The 14,784-nt window shown below is 47.0% G+C and overlaps 6 protein-coding genes across 6 annotated transcripts; 3 read left to right on the forward strand and 3 right to left on the reverse strand.

Annotated features, from left to right (window-relative positions):
* Positions 1–346: 346 nt before the first annotated feature.
* Positions 347–1,309, forward strand: axhA (Alpha-L-arabinofuranosidase; the record flags this gene model as incomplete). Its single annotated transcript, XM_031150854.1, has 1 exon — positions 347–1,309. One exon carries the CDS (start codon positions 347–349, stop codon positions 1,307–1,309), a length of 963 nt encoding a protein of 320 aa, XP_031004488.1.
* Positions 1,310–2,639: 1,330 nt separating this feature from the next.
* mal1 (Alpha-glucosidase) lies at positions 2,640–4,683 on the forward strand (the record flags this gene model as incomplete). The annotated part of the gene is made up of 7 exons (XM_031150855.1): positions 2,640–2,975; positions 3,026–3,155; positions 3,223–3,376; positions 3,427–3,690; positions 3,738–4,079; positions 4,129–4,225; positions 4,273–4,683. The coding sequence occupies 7 exons, from the start codon at positions 2,640–2,642 to the stop codon at positions 4,681–4,683; spliced, it is 1,734 nt and encodes a 577-aa protein (XP_031004487.1).
* Positions 4,684–5,146: 463 nt separating this feature from the next.
* Positions 5,147–5,919, forward strand: LHYA1_G005914 (uncharacterized protein; the record flags this gene model as incomplete). Its single annotated transcript, XM_031150856.1, has 2 exons — positions 5,147–5,365; positions 5,434–5,919. The coding sequence occupies 2 exons, from the start codon at positions 5,147–5,149 to the stop codon at positions 5,917–5,919; spliced, it is 705 nt and encodes a 234-aa protein (XP_031004490.1).
* Positions 5,920–8,376: 2,457 nt separating this feature from the next.
* Positions 8,377–8,697, reverse strand: LHYA1_G005915 (uncharacterized protein; the record flags this gene model as incomplete). Its single annotated transcript, XM_031150857.1, is given in 2 exon segments — positions 8,377–8,445; positions 8,458–8,697. The coding sequence occupies 2 exon segments, from the start codon at positions 8,695–8,697 to the stop codon at positions 8,377–8,379; spliced, it is 309 nt and encodes a 102-aa protein (XP_031004489.1).
* A 226-nt stretch (positions 8,698–8,923) lies between these two features.
* On the reverse strand, positions 8,924–10,315 carry LHYA1_G005916 (Uncharacterized protein; the record flags this gene model as incomplete). The annotated part of the gene is made up of 2 exons (XM_031150858.1): positions 8,924–9,731; positions 9,801–10,315. The coding sequence occupies 2 exons, from the start codon at positions 10,313–10,315 to the stop codon at positions 8,924–8,926; spliced, it is 1,323 nt and encodes a 440-aa protein (XP_031004492.1).
* A 2,475-nt stretch (positions 10,316–12,790) lies between these two features.
* LHYA1_G005917 (putative FAD-linked oxidoreductase) lies at positions 12,791–14,496 on the reverse strand (the record flags this gene model as incomplete). The annotated part of the gene is made up of 4 exons (XM_031150859.1): positions 12,791–13,280; positions 13,343–13,841; positions 13,907–14,348; positions 14,410–14,496. 4 exons carry the CDS (start codon positions 14,494–14,496, stop codon positions 12,791–12,793), a joined length of 1,518 nt encoding a protein of 505 aa, XP_031004491.1.
* Positions 14,497–14,784: the final 288 nt, after the last annotated feature.

The raw sequence follows: 14,784 nt of genomic DNA on the forward strand, positions 1-14,784 counted from the left end.
TAATTGTTCAAAAACACTCTAGTAACATGCCTAATACTTGGAAGTAGTATCAACGGAATGGTCACCTTCTATCCGTCGTAAATATAGTAATGCTTCCAGGGGTGTTCCCTGAATTGCGGTGTTACTGTGTCGGCTATTAGAGTTTACCGGTATCATTAACCTCATATTAATCAAAAGGTGGACTGAGTTACGGAAAAAAGGTTATATCACTGTCCAGGACTCCGTGACCATTTCTGGGGTATAGCCATGCTCTAGAGTATATACATACTCGTATCTGGCCTCATCGTTCTCTCAACTGTTCTGCTCCTTCAATTCAGCTTGATCTTGTGAGGAAGAAATCTTTATTATGAAACTTATATACGTGTTAGTTGCATTGGTAGCGGTTACCATAGCGCAGACCACTTGTACCCTTCCATCAACGTACAGCTGGACCTCGACAGGTTCGCTGGCAACCCCCAAGTCAGGCTGGGTTTCGCTTAAAGACTTCACCCACGTCCTCTACAACGGCCAGCATCTCGTATATGCCTCGGACCATGATACTGGATCAAGCTATGGTTCCATGAACTTCGGCCTCTTCACGAATTGGTCTAGCATGGCCTCAGCAAGCCAGAATGCGATGAGTGCTGGGACCGTGGCGCCTACACTCTTCCAATTCGCCCCAAAGAGCATCTGGGTACTCGCGTATCAATGGGGTCCAACCACTTTCTCCTACAAGACATCGAGTGATCCTACAAACACGAATGGATGGTCTTCAGCGCAAACGTTGTTCTCCGGGACCATCTCCGGCTCTAGCACCGGAGCCATCGACCAGACGGTTATTGGCGACGCCACAGACATGTACCTGTTCTTCGCAGGAGACAACGGCAATATCTACCGGGCCAGTATGCCCATTGGAAACTTCCCCGGCAGTTTCGGCAGCTCATCGACGGTCATCTTGACAGACTCAACCAACAACCTGTTCGAAGCCGTTCAAGTCTACACTGTCTCGGGCCAAAACCAATACCTCATGATCGTTGAGGCCATTGGAGCAAATGGGCGGTACTTCCGCTCATTCACGGCCACCAGTTTGGGCGGTTCGTGGACGCCGCAGGCCACGAGTGAGACGGCGCCTTTTGCTGGGAAAGCCAACAGTGGTGCTACTTGGACCAATGATATCAGTCACGGCGATTTGATTCGTAGCAACCCCGACCAGACAATGACCGTTGATCCGTGCAACCTGCAGTTGCTCTATCAGGGGAAATCTCCCAGCTCCAGCGCCTCTTACGACCTCCAGCCTTATCGCCCCGGTTTGCTGACGCTGCAAAGCTAGGCTGAAATAAATCTCGAAGTCTGATAATTATGACTCGTCATAGAGTTTGGATCGGGCGGAGTGGAAGCGGCTGGCCGGAAAGGCGAGACGGTCCGAACGTGCAGAACCAGAAACTTGGATACAACGGATATTCTAGCATTGTAAATAGTGAAATACAAACCGTATATGCTGATTTCTCTCCGTTCTAAAACTATAGGGTATTGTCATAAAAACTGCAACTTTCTACAAAATATGCTTTTACAAGGCTTGTATGGAGTCCCCCAGCCGGAAACACGCTTTTTCTAGTAGAAAGTGGGGGATTTCAGCCAATAGAAACCCTCTATTATTCTGGTTATGTCCTGGTTTTAAGTGGAAAGGTGCAGTATTTATGAAAAAACCCTGTAAGGTCACGATTTTCGAAACATCCCTGGTCCTGATCGAGGATGCTCGGCACGTACAGACCCTAAAAATCACTTGAGATTCCTTCGTCTAGGGGTATGAACGAACTTTCGACATAGTTATACTAATTTCCCGACTTTTTCCTTGGGCTGGGGAGGGCCGCTATGGAAGATGTTTCTTCTTAAATTTGGAAGTAGACAAAATACGGTAGGAAATACAGAGAGCTTGCAAGCTCGTCAAGTTCCATGCGCCCCCGAGTTTTAAGTAGGCAAAAGTACCAAGATATGGCATTATTTGGGACGTAAGAGTAGTGCTGAAAATCATACTGACTGCGCGACATGCGACTCTTCTTTGAAGAAAATAATATCATAAACAGCCCGCATGTCCTTCGTTGCATAGCGTAACGAATTGGCAAGACAAGCTTAACTGCTCGAGGGAATGAAACAAGGAATGCGGAGCGAGGCAAAATATCAAGATTCGATGCCCCATCACACTATAATTATATAGATTGGAAAGCACCGTCAACTTTGAGGCTCGTAAGTAGCGCTTGCTAACGGAGTCAATTACTCTAAATGACAAAGTAAACAGGCGTCCGTCTTGCAGAATGGATAAGCGCACAGCTCGCACGTCTCTCTTGAAGATCGTCGCCAACAAAAAAACACTTGAATTGACGGCCAACATGCAGAGTACCCATATATTGACGTCTTTGTGTGCTGTGTTGGTTGTGCTGAACAGTTGAAGATATGTGTATAGTAAAAGAATTTGAGACGAGACGAGGTTTCCCCGCGATGGACCCCGCTGTTCTGGGTGGGTCCCTGACGCATGCCACTTCACTTCAACAACAATTCTTTAGTTCCTTCTTCTTTCATCCTACACCTCACTTCATTCCTTCTTCTATTTTTACATATCTCTAAAGCTACTCTTGAGCCATCATTCGAAACCCAACAGTGTCATGGCCCAACCAACCGTCAAACGTGCATGGTGGAAGGAGTCCTCCGTCTACCAAATCTACCCCGCCTCTTTTAAAGACTCCAACGGAGATGGAGTCGGAGATATCCCAGGCATAATCTCAAAGCTAGACTACATCAAAGCTTTAGGAATCGACATTATTTGGTGCTGCCCCATTTACAAATCCCCCCAAATCGATATGGGCTACGACATTTCAGACTACAAAGACATTCACGCTCCATACGGCACCGTCGCTGACGTCGAGAAGCTTATCGAGGGGTGCCACAGTCGGGGAATGAAGTTTTTGATGGATTTGGTGGTGAACCATACATCTGATCAGGTGATGATATCTGCTCGTCATGTGCTTTGACTGAAGCTCACCTCTCACAGCATAAATGGTTCCAAGAGGCAAAGTCTTCGAAGGATAGCCCGTACCGTGATTGGTATATTTGGAAGAAACCAAAATATGATGCTGAAGGCAAACGTCAGCCGCCCAACAATTGGGGAGCCGTTTGGGGCGGTAAGTACCCCGCAATTTGAATTCAAAAGTTGCTCTTTGCTTGAAGCTGGGACTGACTTTTGAATAGGAAGTGCTTGGGAGTACGATGAAGCTTCTGATGAATATTACTTGCACATCTTCGCTCCCGAGCAACCCGATCTCAATTGGGAGCACCCTCCCGTTCGAGATGCAGTCCACGATATCATGCGTTTCTGGTTAGACAAAGGCGCGGATGGTTTCAGGTACAGTGAGATCTAAGTTTCTGTGTAATTTTGTACTAACAATCCCTCAGATTGGACGTAATAAACTTCATCAGCAAAGTTCCCGGTCTTCCAGATGCTCCCATCACTCGAAAGGACCAGGTCTACCAACCTGGCGACAAGTATTTCGCTTGTGGTCCAAGGCTTCATGAGTATCTTCTACAACTTGGAAATATTCTTAAGCAATACAACGCTTTTTCTGTGGGAGAAATGCCGTCGGTACAAGATCCGAAGGAAATATTGAACGCTGTTGCGTATGACCGTGGAGAGCTAAATATGATATTCAACTTTGAGATGTAAGTCTATTGGCCAAAACCTAATTCCCAAATTAATAGATATCCAGTGTCGACATGGACATTGGCAAAGAAGGAAAGTTCTCTCGAAGGCCATGGACAATGCCTAAGCTCAAAGGCATTGTCGACAAATGGCAAAATTTCATGATAGATAATGATGGATGGAACTCTTTGTATCTTGAGAATCATGACCAAAGCAGATGCGTCTCGCGCTGGGGTTCTGACTTACCGGAATTTAGGACTCTTGCCGCCAAGATGTTTGCAACCTTCCTTGTGTTACAAAGTGGGACGGTCTTCGTGTACCAAGGCCAAGAGATTGGAATGATTAATATCCCCATTAGCAGACCAGTTACCGAGTACAAAGATCTTGAGACGCTAAATGCTTGGAAAGAGTAAGTCTACTACGCAAAGCCCCAAATCCCCCCGCTAATCAGGCCCTAGATTACTCGAGAGGTACCCAAACGACAAGGAGCGACAACGAATCACACACGAAGAAATCCAACTGAAGTCTAGAGACAATGCAAGAACTCCTATGCAGGTAAGATCTTACGCAAACCTCAATAATTCGCATCCTGACAAGAATAGTGGAACACCTCCAAATACGCTGGCTTCTCAACGGCCGAACCGTGGCAACGAGAAAACGAAAGCTACCACGACATCAATGCCGAGTCTCAAATTGGCGTCAAAGGGAGCGTATTCCAGTACTGGGCCTCTATTCTTGCGCTGCGAAAGTCTCATAAGGACATCTTCATCTACGGGAATTTCAAGCTGCTTGATGTGGATCATGAGGATGTCTTCGCCTACACTCGAACTTTCGAGGGCAAGACCGTTATTATTGTTACGAACTTTCGGAAAAGACCAGTGAAATGGTCGCTGCCGCAAAAGATTACCATACAGCAAGATCAGGTACTGGTATCAAACTACGATGGGGTCTCCGTGGCAGACGAAACCGCATCGTTGCGTCCCTTTGAGGCATTCGCGGCTTTTGTCAATTAGTAGAGGGTAATGCTTACCTCGATCCCGATGGACGGGCCTCAGGGGTCATGAGAAATACCACGGGGGATTATTGGTATTCCAGACGGACTGTGACTAAATATGAGAATTAAAATGTGCTCACCATGAACCTTTGTCCAAACGCCAGTCAGTCTCTCCTTCAAGTCTTCACACAATATCCCAATCAGTATCTATGATTCCCACAATCAAATTTCCACATCCTTTATGAATGATTATTCTTTGTCTGAATCATAGTTTGCATCCATGCAAACAAATCCTCAACCCCCCTTTGTTCACTCTAGTATATTCATCCGTCCCTTTTCCTTTGAGTCTCCGAAATCACTTCTAGACACAGGAACTTGTCATGAAAATGGCCTACTCGTGGCTTCAATCTTCTCGAAAAAGGCCGATCCAACTACTGAACCTCATATACCCCCCCAAAATGCCCGCTCTTCACCAACCCATAATGGCACCGACCACCACCAACTTCCGCCTAGTCGCCGAAGCAGAAGTCCCCCGAGTCCTAGCGGGCACAATCATGTTTCTCCCTCCCAAAGACAAAATCCCTAAAAGCGCCTGGACAGATCCAGAACTCCTAGACGGGGCGTTCAACCATCCAGTAGCCATTGTATCATGTCCGCAGCCGAAGGAAATACAACATTCTTCACATGTCGAGATAGCCATCGTATATTTCTCCCTCCTTCCCACCACCCCTTCCTTTCTTCCGTGCGTGCAAAGCTAATTGGAGCCTAGATGACTTCTTTCCACGGCTTAACAGTAAAAGCGCACCTAGCCGCCAAAGGCATACACACCGCATCCGGCACACTAGCCGCCAAGCGCTCTGGGCACTTGCGCGTCGTCACAGCGTCGAAACCACATGCTAAAGACGTGCTGAAGTTGAGAGATGGCAAGGGCATGAAGAGGGATAGCTGTTATGTGGGGATTCGCCGCACGTATGCTGTCGAGTTGAGGGTGTTGGCGCTGTATGGGTTTGGGAGAGAGGAGGTCGATGCGTATCGGCTGACGGCGCATGCGACGAAGAAGTTGGTTGAGAGTGTGAGGGTGAGGGCGAAGGTAAAAGAGAAGGCGAAGGCAAAGGAGAAGGCGAAGGAGAAGGCGAAGATGGTGAAGCAAGAGGGGGAGAAGAAAGGTAGTACGAAGAAGATGCGAGTTGAAAGTGTGAGGGTGAGGGGGGAAGATAGTGCAGAGAAGGGGGGAGAAGAAAGGGGCTGCAAATAAGAAGTTAGCAAGGCAAAATAGCGATGTGGAGATGACGGATGTATGAAACACTTGTTATGATTATTGGAACACACTTGCGCGTTGACTTTGGGAAAGAAGATGGACTTTATCTCTTGACCATAAACAGACTCTGCAGCAGTTGATACTGCGCGGAAGTAATATTAATGTGTAAATGGGAACACCTGCAGTACGTGAAACTTTGGAGCTTTCAGGCTGGTATCTGGTGTGTAATTTAGGCAACGGTGGTAAATTGCTTGGGTAAAACTTCAATGATCTTATTTATGCTTCTTAAGCGCCCGATTTTGATTACGTAGTTATACTTGTATCTATTCTGAGTATTTCTTGCCCTGCTACTAAGTATAAAGGTAGAAGAGATAGCGAAGATGGATACTCTTTTGTCTCCATCTTTTTAAATTCTGCCCTACACATCGGCTTGATATACGGTTCCTCCTTATTTTTCTATGATCCTTTTGCCCAATCAAGTCCATACTTTAGTGTCTCAGGTGCAGCAACTATCGTAGATACATAAACATGGAATACATGGAATGCACATATACTTCCATATCGTCATTCGTCGCCGTGGATGCCCAGTAGGGATAGCAACCGCAACCTCTTCGTTGGATTTATACCCGTAATCTACTGGTTTTCGATCAATCTTAAATGGCACCGCATTTCCATTTCCACCCAGCAATACCTCAAGCCGGTCGACCGCCATCTCATTCTCATCGTTAGTTCTAGTTCCCATTTCCAAGGATGTTCTCTCCACAGGAATCTGGACCACGAAAGCTGTTTTAACTCCATTCTTCGGCTTAACCGTCACACCCATAAGCGGTCTTAGCAACTCCATTTCTTGCATCTCACCCGAGGTGTGACTCGCAAAACCAATCCACAAGTCCTGCAAGCCTTCCATTTGACATAGAAGCGAACACAGACACAGCCATTTTGTCTCAAAACTTGATTCGAGATGTGGGGCTGCATATGATGGAAACACAGGAGGTATCAATCCAGTAATGTAAAGTTTTTTGACATAGCTTAGGTTGTGTTGCGTCAGGGATGATAGAAACGCATGGGCGTCCCAAAAAGAAGTCATGTCAAAAGTATGCTTCGAGTAGAGGCAAGGAATGGCTTCATTGTACCTTTCTGTTATCAGAAACATTCTAGCAAACAAATGTTTTCAGACGAAACGGCCAAGATACAGGTTTAAAGAAAGCAACTTACAAGCGATGGCAAGTCACAAACATTGAGAGATTCGTGAGCCGTCTGGCCCGAGGCAATCCGTGACTCGCATCCCCCATTGTGCACTGGGCATGATGGAATGTTTTCGATGTGAACGAGTTGGTGAAACGCCCTTCAACTTCGGAAAACCCAGGATGTTCTGGACATCTTTCAGGAGTAATATGTATCCTTTCTGTCCAGCCCCACGACCTAATGACTTCTCCGTAAATCAGAAGTCTGATCTCGAGTGGGAGTCGAGTGAAGAAGAGAGAATCGACCTGGGCAATTACTGGTGGCATAACTTTTGGAATTGAGAATGTCTAAAAGGTGATACTGAATGCTGTTCTAGGTTTGAGCAGGAAGTTGGAAGATACGAAGTAGAGTTAAGGTTTCTGACTTGACCAGATACAGTGTTTACATCCGCAACCTATATTTAGATCAGATTATTCAGTCCTGATAAGGCTAGCGCCTGCTTACCACTACGGCCCCCTCGACGAGAAAGATGAGATCCTTCAGGATTTTAGGCTACTGCCTTACTATATGACCTTGAGCTGCAGTAGACGTGGCATAGAATCCCTTCTTTGCAACACATTCTTTGATCCTTATATACCATGCAACCTCGTCAGTGCATGGATTCAGCCAATATTTGAAGTTCTGGATCCTCTAATTGCCAAAAGCCAAAGGGTTGGTCGCTCTCAGACCGTTTAGAGCGATTGAAATATGACCTTTTATCGATGCGATTATATCCGGTTGCGTTGACGGCATCGCCGGGTGACCTTATTCTCTGTAGGGTTGCGTGCATGGAAGGCACGCAGGCAACGATGATGAAAAGGTCTGACTCAATCACTCTTCAATAGACACTTTGGAGACATGTGGTAGTAGTATGTTCCATCGGGAGTGGGCACACATGAAATATTGAAAGATTGAGTAACCAGCAACTACGCAACTTAGAAACAAAACAAATCATAGGATATTGCAAAGGTTTTGAAGCAGAAGACAGTAATTTCCGCAGCTGAGAAGTTGAATAAATCCATCTCCAGAAAGTAACAACGCCATCTCAAAGTTCCTACAGTTTCAATTTGCCACAGACTCGTCCCCTTCGATCCTCGCCTTATTCCCCCTCGCTCGTTCCAACAACGCCCCCAATGTATCCTTCGTCTTCTTACTATCCAAAAGCTCTAAAACACGCTCAACTTTCTGCCCGCTCTCATCCATGGTGAACACAAACATGTATTCCCCCTTTTACGCCCACTCATCCTCAGAAATGCCAGTATCCTTCACCTCGTCTCGGAAGCGCGTCTCACTCGTTGCCTAGACGACTACTTGATTGCTTTCCTGACTGTCAATCACTTCCTTCGCCCTCACTGGAAAGCCTTCCATAAGCTGCTTGAGCCCGGAAATGTGCGCTGCGAAAGCTGCATTGTCCTTCGGGTGTAGCGAGAGAGACGAGGGTGCGAAGATGTGGTGACAGGTGGGTGTTTGGAGGGAGAGAAAGGTTTCGACGGACAGGGTCTCGAATGCTTGGATGAAACGCAGGGCGGTTTGATAGCGGGTAGAAGACATGCTTGCGAATAGGTGTAATGGGTTACGATTCTAACAGTGTGCGACTACGCCAGTGTGCACCAAGTACGAAGTACCAACTGGCCAGCTTTCCAAATGTGGTATTCTCCATAGAAAATGTCAGATGGTCCGGTTCATTGGAGCTAGTAGTCTCGGGGTGGAGAAAGCCTTCCGGACTTATAATGCAAAGTCCGCCCATCTTGCGTTACCTCCGAGTCTATCTGTATTTCTACCTCGATCTGAACTTCTTGACAGCATAGAATAAGACTGCAGTAGTGGCAATCAGTCGAACACTTGCAGCGATCCAAACCCCACGTCTGGCCATGTCATAATAGCCATCCAACATAACACCAACAGCATAAGACTTGGTAGCATTCTTCCCTTTCCCCGGATGCTTCATTCCATCACTCAAATCACCAATAAACCACGGATTATCACCTGTAGCAACAGCTTCCGTTTGACTATCAACAGCTGTTTGATTCCCACTTTGCAGGCGACTCTGATTTCTTTGCTTCAGACGGCGAGTGAGAACACCAATGATAAACCTGACGTCTAGCGATGTAAATGTGGGGTATGACCACAACTGGACAGCGTTGTGTGGCGGCAGTTGATCTAGAAAATCTGCCAACATGCCTAGAGTCAGTCCCCAAAGCAACAGTGGCCGCGTTCTTTCAGATGATCCCGCATGGTCTCCCAAATACCATCTGTAGAATCCCCCTCCCCATGATGTATTGGATTCGGTTTCTGGCGAGAAGAATTCGGCAGTAGTACTACAGGATAGCGACTCCGATGGCACCAATTTGATGGCGGAGAACTCCATCTTCCCCAGCACAGATCTAATTGCAGTCTTCAGTATAGTGCCCCCTCTTCGGGCGAATCTATCGGATACATCAACGTATTCGAAAGTGCGGGATTGTGGCGCCAGAAGAATTCGGAGAGGCACCCAATGCGTTGAAGCAATCTCTGCTGGCTGTAGTTTAAGTGGTGGTAGCTCGGGCTCCATCCAGAGAAATACAAAAGGACAGAGCACCATCAATCTGGAAGACATCAGCTGAGTTCAACGCAGAAGGGGAAAGGTAAAATGGCTATCAGAGTAGGGTACTTACGGAACCTTTCCCCACGAAGTACTGACAACCCGCTCAGGCAGATTCCCAACGAACAGCGCGTGGGGAGATCTAAGGTCCAGCCCGATCTCTTCAGCAGTTTCCCGTATCGCAACAGCCTTGTCGTCCTCATCCTCCGGGTCCCGCTTCCCTCCAGGTAACGCAACATGGCTCGTCCACCTATCTCCTTCTCTCGCAGCCCTCTTTATAAACACCACTTCCGGGTCGCCATGCTTTACCCATGACTGCTCAAAAAACCCATTGATAACTTCCCCGGCGGGTCTATCCTGGCGGTAGTCTTGTGCGGAAGAATTGGAGGTCTCGGAGGTTTCGGAGGCTTTAGAGGGCCGGTGGTTGAAATGTGGTCGAACGCGTAGGATGAGGGCAACGGATGCGCGTTTCTTGCAGCTATCGGGGTTTGGGACATGAGGATAAGGGTCCTGGATCAGGCCATGTAGTGTTTGGCGAAGTGCTTGTACAAGAGCTTCAGAACCTGGTGGGGGATTGTTTTGTGACATTGGCGGGGGTGATGTGGTGTGCTGTGGGTGGAGTGATATTCAGCATGTTAAAGTACCTTCTGTTGTATTCACTAACGTCGTTGAGCGATGCCGAGCTCAGTTCAGTCCAGTACGTAGCGTAGCGAGCGTAGCTAAGCTGGCGTAGGTACAGTAGCAGCAGTATCGGCTACTGATTAGTCAGCTCATTTGGCGGCGGTTCAGTTCACAAATTCCATGATTGGGATCCGTTTCAGTTCTTCATCCCAAAAGCGCTGAAAGCCACAGCATGGCAAAGAACCCATACCTTTATCGATACCCGCGTCGATACGGCGCTCCACGATGAAATTCAAGCACGGGGGAGAGGCCTCCCAGGCAAACAAATGGAATCTTACAGCCGTGGTCACAGCCTCCTCGAGGGTTTGGCAGAGCAAACAGATGATCGGATCGCGATGCGCAATCAGATAGATATTGCAAGGAATGATGGCCGCACAAGATACAATATCAGTACTTATCAGCAATACGCTGTTTCTACTGTCACGGCACCCAGCTATATACGAAAGACTTCGGGAAGAAGCGCTTTCCATAGATCTCGATGTATCTTTGCTATTATTTGATAACCTCAAGGAATTCAAATTTCTCTCTAACGTTTCAAAAGAGTGTAAGTGTCATTTTCAATGACCAAAACCCCCGCTGATATCTTGGCCAGTATAGCTCTTTCTCATGTATCCTATATTTCCGATACTAGTACGTGTCGCGCTGAACGACACAACTCTACCTCTGGGTGGTGGCGAGAAGCACAACTCCAATCTATATTTCACGTAGCACAAACCTGGTTTCAGACTACTATGCTTTGCATCATGTTGAGTCGGTATTTGGGCCTGATGTCGAAGACTTCAATCCAGACCGATGGCATTCTATCACTCCTGGCCCGTGGGAGTATATCCCTTCCTCGCGATGACCACGGGCTTGTGTTGGTCAGCATAAAGCACTGGTGGAGGCTTCTTATACTCTGGTCAGAATTGCGCAGTTGTTCAAGGTGTTCAAGGGACTAGAAATTCGTGACGAGAAGGACGCCACGTGACGAATGGGTGCAAGGTGGCGTTAATCCCCGCATAATCTCCGACAGCCACTTTACTGGCGGGTTGAATTGGGCCCACAAAAGCTGCGTCTGAACTGTTTGTTAATGACTTATGTGTATACCATTAGCGAAGCATCTCACGTCTTTTATCAGGTAAGTATATCAATATAACTTATCGAAATATCTTATGATGAAGAATTTCTTCTTTTGTGGCTTTCTGTATGGTTATCGCTGTAACAGTTACTAGTAGTATTGGTGACAAACGAGTGCTCTCAAATGCTCCTTGCAATGCATCCGTTGCCGGGGTATAAGTAACCAAGATACCTGCACCTGTGCATCGAGCCATGAAAGAGCTTAATTTCCGCCAACTCTGTACGTATTCTGGCTTGTACTCCTTTTCCGGTATTAAGTAAGGGTCTTTTGTTATGCATGTTAGACATGACTTGTTGAGAATCCTTGTTTTCAATTTGGGAAAAAGAAAAGCAACAAAGAATCAGAGGACCTAAGGGAAGATTAACATACCATGACCACTGTAAGAAGCGTCTAAACACTGACCAAATAGAGGTAAATCTCCCCACACACGGTGCTCAATCTGTTCCAACTATCAGAAAGTCTTCAACGAAGATAATAAGAATCGATCTCATTACATCAGGACTACCAGCCAATTCAGCCATGACCTTCCAAATTGTCCATAAATAAGCCTCGACCTCGTTCTTCTCGGGATCAAGAAGAGGGCAGGAAAAGTCAAGCTGACGTACGGCTTCCGCTGCCGTTTCTAAAGTAGCAGACTGAATGGTAGATGCAAATAGATCGAGTACGCTGGTTTCGCGTTCAGAGAAATTCCTTGGTTGTATCGTTTTGAGCTGAAATAGGTCGCTCGGAGCGTTTTTTATTATTTGCCATCGTGTTGATTTGCGTGGCTCAAAACACACCAAAGAGTCGTTGTGGGAGGAGGTTGGTGAATTGAGGCTCAAGGTTCTTTCATCAGCAGGCCAGCATTCGAGTCAAGATCGTACTGACGTTGAGCAAGGAGTCGATTCTGGCTCCCCTGCCTACCTTTACGAGGATGCCTCACAGAGCCGATTTCGGATCCCTTTCAGCAACCGCACGCGTGGACGACTGAGTCCCCCATCTATTACCGAAATTTGCGAACTCAACTTCACGGCATACGAGCACAAACCGATCTGTTAAGCACTCAATCAACTCCTTTCTGCCACAAGACTCCAATATTTAATTATTTTGTTTGCAAACTCTTCTCCAACCTTCGCTTTGGCGAGGATCCTGTCATTTAAGTCCCTCAAAAGCAAGACTTGTATAATATTCTCAGGCATACTATCAAACGTTTACACTAGTATGGCTACCAAAGAAATCCCCGGACACATGTTATATGTCCGACTACAGAATTAGCCATATAGTGCCTAGTTGGGTCGTCGCACCTTGAATCCCCCAGGCTGCACTCTCTGAAAAAAGCCGGTCGGATCGAAGCTCGCACTCGCAGCTTTCAGCTTCTGCACATTGGTCGCACCATAAGACCCAATAACATCCTGCGTTACATCCGCATAGTTCAAATACTTCCAGGGATTCGAACTCGCTGTTTCTTTTGCAAGAGCATCGATCTTGCGGAAGAGTTCCCTAGTTGTCCATGCGATGAGCTCGTCCGAGGATTTAGACGTGTATTGAACAGTTAGGGTGAGAACTACCAAAGGCCCCCCGGAAGAGCTCAAACCGAGGACATTCCCTCCGTGGAGAGGACCTGCGTTTAGGAAACTGACAGGTAGCGGCTGCAAGGTCAACGAACAGATCAGGTTCTCAGCCGAACTTATAAGCGGGACAGTAGTATTCCAAAGGAGATATATTTGTTGCAAAAGGGACACGACAGGCTTTACAGTTGCGGTTATAGATGTTTGGCTAAACGGGAAATCATTATTAGCTGGTTGTGATAGAAAGAGAAGCGGGAAAAAGAGACTCACCGGAGGTTGTCAGGAGTATTCGCTCCTCCCAACTCATCTGCAAAATACGACAGATTGGAAACCGATGTCTCGGAAAGCAAGGACGGGATTGCCGAAGTAAAATTGACGAACAATGGGGGATTTTCAATGGCTTCTGTATACGAGAAAGTGCATGCAGTGATAAAGCCCTCCGAAGCAGTGTAGATGATGGAGAGCAACAGACCAGCTCTATCATCGAAGTTCAGGTTGGAGGTAAATGCAGCAAAGGCATCTATCAATTGCGGCGATTCGCTTCCGAGGTAGTAGATGCTGCCGCCAAAGTATTGGCCCAATTCGAAGGTTTTAAGGTCGAAGCGAGTTACGATTCCGAAGTTATTCGAGCCGCCTTTGAGAGCGGTAAAGAGATCGGGGTTGTCTCGTGCGTTGGCGTTGCTGATTGAACCGTTTGCGAGGACGATTTCGAAATTCGAGACTAGGTCACATCCAAAGCCGTATCTGGCCCCGAAGTACGATATACCACCTATTTTAAGGATTAATATTCATTTAAACACTTTGTTCTCAAGAGCCGTCCATGCAATCCCTTACCGCCAGTAGTGAAGCCTGCCACTCCAATACCCGATTCTCGACCACCTAAGACAGCTAGTCCTTCCGGGACCAAAGTCGAATATACTGAGCCCCAGCGAGCACCAGATCCCACACTGGCAATGGTTTTGTCGCTGTTGAGAATTGTTTGGTTGATGTTCCCGAGGTCAATGGTAATGCCGTCGTGGATGTTGGCAATCCCAATCACGGTGTGATGACCGCCACCCCTGACGGCAAACGGACACACCGGAATGGGGTCACTGTTCAATTGGAAGAGAGTCTTGGCTATGATTGATACGTCTGAGCTGCTTGTGGGTTTGACGTAGCAGTAAGGAGACAGCTCTCCTTCCTGCTGAGCAAAATAGGATGTTGCAGACTCATCGTAAAGCGTGGTATTGGGGAAAAGTACTTTGTTCAATCCAATTGAAGCGGATAATGCCGCGCACTAAGGATATATCAGGAACTGTGAAACATAATGTATGGGGGGAAAACGAAAGCCTATTTACACAATGTTCCATCGACTGGCTTGCAGCCGAAATCGAAGTTTGCAGAAGCACAGTTGCAAGCAAGAAGGTGACTGCAAATTGGGACATAGCTGCGATACATAGGACTCAAATTAGTGGTCACACTGCGCGGGAGGCTCAACGTTGGATATTGGATAGCCTGGTAGAAATTAATGGTCTGGAAGATAGATACCTCATGTTGCGGACGAGCGAAGACGCTCTGCCACGTGGGAAACGGGGAATATAAGGTTACAGTACTGTACGAATAAACACCGCACTGCACTACATGCACCATAATAGCATTACCTGCAGACACCCGGTCCGACAAACTGCGAACATTGATCACAAGAGCCAACGAGAGTCCTAACGGCCAGAACA

Source organism: Lachnellula hyalina (assembly GCF_007821495.1).
Source record: "Lachnellula hyalina strain CBS 185.66 chromosome Unknown contig00088, whole genome shotgun sequence".
Classification (NCBI taxonomy): Eukaryota; Fungi; Ascomycota; class Leotiomycetes; order Helotiales; family Lachnaceae; genus Lachnellula; species Lachnellula hyalina.